Genomic DNA, 8,234 nt, shown 5'->3' with positions numbered 1-8,234 from the left:
GGGTCACCACCCTGTGGGGACCAGCAGCATGTGCTGCACCCCTGGGAAGCCCCTTCCTCAAGCACCGTCCCTCTTGCAACGCTTCCTCTGGGACAAAGCAGCTTCCAGGTGACTTCTTATTCCGACGGGCCAAGCTGTTGCCCAGCCAAGGAGCTGCTGACTCCCTTTTGTGATGCTCAAGAGCAAGACTTCCCTATTTCAGATACGTCCTGAAAGGTCTCACCCACATCACGCACGCTCCAGCTTGTGTCAGGGCTGAACCACTTTGTCCAAGTTCCAGTGAGAGCCATGGAAAGATTCCCAGTACGTGCCGGGCTCTGGCTGGGATCCAGAGGTTTCACAGCCTCTCTGGGCTCAGTTTACTCCCACGGCAGAGAAAACAGCTGGCAGCAGTGAGACCCCTCACCCACCACCAGCACCTCAGGCAGCGGAGCTGGGCGCCTCCCAAAGCTCTTGAACTCACCGAGCGTCATTCTCTGTCTGCTCCAGGCTGAGGCTTTTTGATCATCCACCACCTCGTGTGGTCCCTGCAAGACTAAGAGGCATGCAGATGACTTCACTTTCTTTTTCCAGATACTAAGAAATGCTGATGAGGGACCCATCTATTAAATTGGTCATTGGTATTCACAGTGGGAAAGGCACTGCTCCTGCAGCAGGTCTGCTCTGCTGTATCTAAATCTCTTTGCCAGGGAGCCGATAATGTGTTTTGAGAGCGTTAATAGAAGTGGTTGGCCTTCACAAAAGGAAAAAGAAGAATGTAATTTAGAGGGGGGAGGGGGAGGAAGATGTAACCAGGTTTTTTTCATTCTCTCAGCTGAGCAACTAGCAGGGAATGGCCACCAAAACTTCAGGAAGGTACATGAAAATGTGAAAGAAACGTCCTCACTGGCAAGGAGGCAGCGGAGAGGAATGAGGAGGGGAACCCGGACAGGAGCACACGTGGGGCTGCGACACGGCCAAAGAACGGAGTGGGAAATGTGCCGGAGAGAGGAAGAGGCAAAATCATTCACAGAACAACTCGCTTCCACCAGCCACCATGAAATCCTGAGCGTCAGTCCTGCCGCCACCAGACCCATGGACACCTTCGGTCGCGGGTCCCCTGGGCACGTGCCATCTGCCACCGCTGCTGCCCGTCCCCTCCTCGGGGCATCACCGAGCTGCCCTGAGGCATCACACGACACAACACTGAGATTTCAGTAGAGCACTGCAAAGCCCAAGCGTTAGACCACAGAGTAAATGCAACAGTTTGGTTGGGATTTTTGTTTGTTTGTTTGTTTACGTAAGATTTGCTGTTAGGCACGAGGCGCAGAGAGAGAATCTGCTTCCCTTATTTTTAAATGCCGTGTTGTGTGAATTTGATGTGCGGAAAAGGTGCCAGACTAACAACCCTGAAGAACCAAACTGCCTGTTTAGCAAGCAGCTAGCTGAGCTGCCACTGCAGGTTCATCTTCCAAGCGGCACCACAGCAGCCCCAGCCGGGCAGGGGGCCGGGGGCTTGTCCCCAGCACACGGGGGAGCACGGAGGGGTGCACACAGCCAGGGGTTCCTTCAGAAATCTTGGTACAAACCCTGCTTTTCCCCTAGTCCATGCCTGAAAAGGGCCAGAGCATCCGCATGATGCTCGGGTGTCCTCCCACCACGGCACCCCGCGCACGGAGGCACAGGTATACTTACTTATTTACTTCTTTTTTCCACTGATCCGTTTCCATCCTCGTGGTGACACCGATCTGTCACATCCTTGCAGCCATCACCTCTTTTTTCCTCTCCTTACTTCCACAATTATGGAAATGATTTCTAGGAAGTCCCAAAGATCCGAGAATCTCCCCCTTCTGCAACGAGATCCTTGGCCCCGCTGCAGAGGGCACCTTCTCCTCCGGGCTTCACCGCCCCTGAGGAACCCAGCCGGCACGGGGCCACCGACGCCAAGAGATGGCTGTTGGCAGCGCGACCTCCTGCCAGCCCCAGGCAGGGCCCTGGCGATTAACCCCAAGCCCTTGGGCTCCGTCCGGGGCGCTGCCATCGGGCATTTGCACACCAGGAACCCCACCAACGTGCACAAACCGTTTTAGAGTAAATCTGAGCGTAAACTTCATGTAACATAAACTTCCACTTTCCATGGTGGGAGAATGCCCCTCGGAACGACCTAAGTACTTCTAGGCTTCTATGACCTAAGTACTGGGAGTATTAGGCTGCTCTATACACACCATACAACCTGTTGTAAATGCATCCACTTCAAGTATTTGCCCTTTAGCACCAAGGGGCAAGAGAAGAGCATCACGTCTCTGTTTTGACCGAAACAGCGGATGAGATTGCTCTTGGATCGATGTTCTGGCTCTGGCGAAGCTACTGAACATAAATTCAAGCCATACAGACATCCTATATGCACACCCTGCATCTAGGCAGACTGAGCCGAAACGGAGAGAAGGGAATCGGCTCGGCTTTCTGCCCTACTTTCTTTTTAGCAGAACCATAGCACGCGCCGGTTTGGCACGGCTGCACCCAGGGCCCACCGTCACCGGGCTCCCCACGAGCACCGCGACGGCGTTACAGCTGCTCTCTGCCCTGCAGCAGGGAAGGGCAGATGTCCATCTTTGTCGTCAGTCCATTTTCTTATGTAAAACAGACCAACAGCATCTTCTATAATGGTAAGTCAGATCACAAAGCGTTTTCTGTCATTTATCAGAAGCATCTATTAATGAGGTAAAAACTCTTGAACGTTTCTTACCTAAAGCTCAAGTGGCCAAAAAAAAACCACCCCAAAGTGGCATTGCCATGGCATTTGCTTTAAATCCTTTTACTTTTCTTGAATGAAAGAAAACAAAAATTTAGAATTATTCAATCCTTGCTCCCTGGCACAACTAATACAAAGATCCTGGCACAAGTATTGCTGTACCAACAGAAACAGCCCATCTTTCATACCAAGGAACATGATGTGCAAATTTTTCTAGGCACCATCGATCATCCCCATCCATCTTGACAAGTTAATTGTCTGCAGTTTTTTCTAGGAAAACCACAAAATTAAAAAACTAACAAAACAAATGAAATGTGCTTAACAATGATATGGGCAGAGCAGGAAGCGTCATGGGCTCGATGCTCTGGAAACGTGCAGATCCGATACGCCCGAGTTCCTTCTAAAAAGAACATCTAGAGTGGTCAAACACACTGTTCTTGGTGCTACTTATAGCAGAGATGCCACATACATAGCAGGATTGCTTACGCAGCATGATCTCTACAAAAGAACCTGCCGAACCAGACAAATCTGGGAACAAAACATTAATTAATCAAAGTAAGGAACAGTACTTAGAGGGTTTGTAAAGCCAACGGCAGCGTTCACGTACAGCTACGGACCAGTGGTGCCACAGCCCGTGCGATTAAGTAAACCAGTACGAACTACAGTAGATGACAACTTCCACGACAACATATGGACGCGAGGGCTTCGGCTCTAACCAGCCGGCTTCTGCGCGTAGCAGCTCGTTATCGGTTGCACGTGGGACACCGCAGGCTGCCGCGCGAGGAGCTGCTCAGCACCGCAGAGGGTGAAGCTTCAGGCGAGACCGAGCGGAGGGGGAATCGCCCCCACGACACGCTCCTGGTCCGGAGGAGCGCGACGCTGTGGACAGACCCCAGCACACACCCCAGGTGGATCCACGGCACCTAAGCGTCCTACAGAGGAGGGAGACCGGCACACACAGAGGAGCCTACGGCAGCGGGAGCAGCGATGGCACGTGAGAGGGAGGCAGCGGGAACGCTCTGCCCCACGCCCCGGCTGCCCCACAGCTTTTCCGAAAGAGGCTGTTTCCAAAATTCAGTCTTCAAATACACACAGCAAAATCTACCAGTTGCATTCACTCAGTAGCTTTTTAAAGGGCAGATGCTCTATTTTGAAATGCAAAAAAAAGTTTAATTTTTTTCAAGTCTAAATAGTTTTCTAAGAATCTTTCCAGCTGGAAAGGCAGGAGCAAACCAGGCACGCTATGGACATGCACATTCATACCCCACATCAGAACAAAGTCTACCCAGGACACATACTGTACCATCAAAAGGTGTGAGCATTATTTCAAAATCCCTCTCCAAGTTACCCCTGTGCTCAGGGGAGAGCATCGCCCCCCACGCATCCCCCCCCACGCATCCCCCCCGTTTCTTTCTCTGACTTAGCAAGGCCAAGTTTAAAGCTTGCAGTTTCCAAAAACTTCAGTCTTCAAATACACACAGCAAAATCTACCAGTTGCATTCACTCAGTAGCTTTTTAAAGGGCAGATGCTCTATTTGAAATGCAAAAAAAAAGTTTAATTTTTTTCAAGTCTAAATAATTTTCTAAGAATCTTTCTCTCAACTCCTTATTAGTTCTTCTCACCGCTGTGACAACCTCCTGTGAGACACCTGGATTTTTCTCGTGAAAAACTGGAATTTGAGAAAATAAACCCAGAACTTATTCTTGATATTAAATACAAGCTTTCTAAATTTAGATCTGGATGACCTTGCCATTTTAAGTTTTCCAAAGACAACGACGGGGGTTTATTCCTGGACAAGGAGCATGGCATTTGGCACTAATTGTACTTCTAAGCATAAAAAAGTCAAGGAGCCACATACCGAGTCGGTGTATATGCCCCAGCCACCACCCACTTCCTCCACGTTGAGACAATTTACACAAACCGAACTTGTAATTTTGAATTTTCGCTGTTAACTGCAACAGGTCTGTATTTTCGGTGCAGCCTGAGCCAGTGACCACTGCAGCCATCTGTAAGGCTTGATTTGACTTTAGTAAGAGTTCTATTAAAGCTGTAGAAGAGTTTACAATGCAGTTTTAGGGGTTTTTTTGTAAAACAGCTATGTCTTCAATAAACATTGGATGATTTGCTCCAAAAAGATCCCGCTCAGGGTTACATACATGACATATAAAGGCCAGGCAAGACATTCCAAAATACATAGTCTTTTGGAAAAAAACTAGCTCTAAGAAATGCAACTGAAGCACGCTAAACATTTCCAAAGCCAAGAGCCAGAAGATCTCTACCATACCATCCTCTAACTCCTAGATGAGGGCACTTGTGAAAATTCAGAACCCAAACCAGCAGGGATTTTCATAAAGTTATAGAACTGAAATTGTAATTCAGAGAGAAAATGCTCCTTCACCCATACTACTTTCAGTGCAGATAAAATGCCAGGGTAAAACAGAATAAAACGTGGCGAGATGCAACCATCTCCCCCTTAACTGATCGACAGATAGCAGTAAATTAACAAGTGATGTTTATTAGTTTAATATTCAAATATGGTGAACAGAATCAAAAGACTGCTCCATATAAATGAATGATTTTTGAAACCCCTGAAATTACAATGCCGACTCGGCGAAGTGAAGTGCATTTGAACCCTACCTCTCCTCGGTCATAGTCTCGCACATCTCATCAAGAACTCTTCACAGACCACAGCGTTCAGGCGCACCGACTCTTCTCCCAGAGCAGTGCCAGGTGCTCCGCCGAGGAGAACTGGCACGGTTCCGCTGAAGGAAAAAGACTTGAGGCTAACTTACACTGAGCACACGTCCAGCCCTTGCAAACGAATTTCCCATGGACCTATTTCTGCAGCCATCAGCTGGGCAAAAACCCATTTAACAGTAGTTTTGCTTGATTCAAGGTTGCAGAATTTGTCCTCTACTCATTTTTGGGTCCTCTTGATTTGATGCCATATGCTGAAGTGCTAAGCATAACTTGGCAGGGGCTTTCCCCTCCCCCAGCATCTTTCGTTTGGTATAGCCATTAGGAAATAAATTAACGAGTTATGCACGCTTTTCTTTACAGCAAAAAGAAGGAAGAAGTTTTTCAGATAAGTTTCTGAATCATAAACCAGCAAAGATTTATAATAAAAAATTTATATGCAAACCTCTGCAGTGTACTGAGTTTAAATCAACCCCATTATATAAAGACTCTTGCCTTAAAACATGAAGTCAAACGCAAAAAAAACCCTGATTGTAACCAGAGCAAAAATCTGATTGAATACAGCAGCAGCCACTGCTCATTAGTCAGGTGTCCCATGGACAGCTGTACAAATCTGGAATCACCCCCACACCCCTCTAAAATTTTAATTCTTTTATGCAATAAGTGGAGGAATACTGCAACTACACCCAGCTCAGTCCCTGTAAAATATTTCCCAGATTTAAAGTTATTTCAAGTGTAAAAGGAGGACTGCTCATCTGGAGAAGCTCTACAAACACCCCTCTCCATCTCCCCAGATGCAAAAGTATGAACAGTGTGCAAGACCACAAATCTTTATGGACAAAATTTATCTTCTGAGTTTTCATACACACTTGTTTCTTTAATTTTTAAATATCCCGTAACTAATTTTTTTTTTTTTTTCAGTTTGTATTCCTAAAGGGCCAGGTTTGTGAAGTACTTAGCAGAACTCATACAGATAAATAACCTGGTAACCATTCCTATCCCCACAAAAGATTTAGATTAATTTGGATACAGCTTTGACAAACATTAAATCTCTTCTTTAATGATGTTCCTCAAACAAAACAGTTAGCAAAATATCTGAATTTCCTTGTATAATGTCACATTTTAATGTAAACATCAAATAATGTACCAAAAGTTTTACCGGAAAAAAAAAAAAAATTAAAGCGGCACAATTCTTTATACCACTGGAGAAAGGGGGAGGAAAAAGCCAGATTACAAACATTTACACATGCATAGTGGAAAAAAAATTAAACAAACAAACAAAAAAGTATTTTACTAAATTCACGCATTTTTTTTAAAATAGTTATTAAATCTACTAAGCACCAACATACCTAAAAATTTATTTTCAGCTTCATGATTCATTTAAAAAACCTATCAAATTAACTTTTCAAACAAGCTTATATTACTAGCTTGTCCAAAAATAAAATGTAGAGTTTTTTGTTTTTTTGTTGGGTTTTTTTTTTGTTTTTTGTTTTTTATTGTTTTTTTTAAAGTATACCAATACTTTTTATCTGAATGTTTCCAAACAATGGCATAGGTGTCTGCAAAGAATGCCTTTACTTTACCCTACAGTGGATGGAAAATACAATACCACATCATACAGAATCTAAAACTATAAAAGTCTGAGAATGCAGCATCCCTTCACAAAAAAGCTGATAAAACTGAAAGTATTTAGAAGATGCTGCACCTTTATTTAAAAAAAAAAAAAATTAAATGAATTTAAGCAGAAATAACATACATTTTTACATTAACTGGCCATTTCTGGTACAGAAACCCAGCATAGTATGCTAATGTTATTGAATAAATGTAAATGCTACTTACAATCTTCTTAAATACAATTTAGACAAACTTTTTTTCTTTTTTTCTTTTTTCCTTTTTTTTTTTCTTTTTTAAAGTTGCACAGGTAACCTCTCAGCTGCTAGTTTAATGCAACATATCATTAACATTACACAAATTAAAAAATAACGTGTGATTTCCTACAGAAAAGCTTCCAAAAAACTGACCCACATCAAAAAATGCAAAATAATGGAATATAATTAAAAAATTAGTTGCAAGTCTAGCAGCAAAGCAATTAAGTGAGGATATATTTACTAATATAAACAAAGGGAATATTTGCAACTACAGGTGAAGCCCCAACTATCTTAGTTCTACCAACACAAATAAAAATTAAATTCTCTCTAAAAAAAATAATCTTGATTATTTAAAATAGGAGTAAAAGCCATTGCTACCTGATGAACTACCTAGGCTAAGTTCCTGAAACAAGGACAAAGGGTCGCTATTCTTTTTTGTCTGCTCAGGAGGAGGTTTGGGCTTTGGCGGAGCCCGCAGAGCACTTGCGTAGGACATGACGGGCTTGCTCCCACCGGCGTTCTGCTGGCTGCTGCTGTTCGACTCGACGATCTGCTTGTTGGGCATGAGAGGGGGGAACTGGCCGAGATGCTGGAGCACGCTGTAGTTGAAGGAGTTGGATAGCTGTATGTTCTCGGCCTTCAGGTGTTCCTCTGGGGGCTTGACCGTCTTCGGTGGAGCTGCGAAAGGAGTAACCAGAGTTTGTCTACATGAACAGCGCTGACCGCAGAAATCTGCCTGTAGTAACCCCCGAGCAAGTTCTGCAGGGGACAGAGACCACCTCTGCTGGTAACCTTCCCACCACCACCCATCTTCTGTGTTTGTCACTCTGGGTCCTAGGAAATGTCTTATTATGAAGTTATCGAGCTTCATTTCCAGCTACTGGATCTGGTCTTGCCTCGTCAGCAACGCCGAGCAGACCGACATTACCGACACATT

At 44.8% G+C, this 8,234-nt stretch overlaps 1 protein-coding gene across 4 annotated transcripts in view; it reads right to left on the bottom strand.

Annotated features, from left to right (window-relative positions):
• Positions 1 to 5,227: 5,227 nt before the first annotated feature.
• HELZ (helicase with zinc finger) overlaps positions 5,228 to 8,234 on the bottom strand; it is a 91,498-nt gene continuing 88,491 nt past the window's right edge. For all 4 annotated transcript variants that reach the window (XM_027808244.2, XM_055727399.1, XM_055727407.1 and 1 more), the window contains one exon: positions 5,228 to 7,975. In XM_027808244.2, the coding sequence (XP_027664045.2) occupies positions 7,644 to 7,975 (332 nt within the window). In that variant the 3' untranslated portion in view covers positions 5,228 to 7,643. The remainder of the gene's footprint in view (positions 7,976 to 8,234) is intronic.

This window comes from Falco cherrug, chromosome 1 (assembly GCF_023634085.1).
Source record: "Falco cherrug isolate bFalChe1 chromosome 1, bFalChe1.pri, whole genome shotgun sequence".
Classification (NCBI taxonomy): domain Eukaryota; kingdom Metazoa; phylum Chordata; class Aves; order Falconiformes; family Falconidae; genus Falco; species Falco cherrug.
The sequence above is the reverse complement of the archived record's forward strand: the minus strand, read 5'-3'. Positions and strand labels throughout refer to the sequence as shown.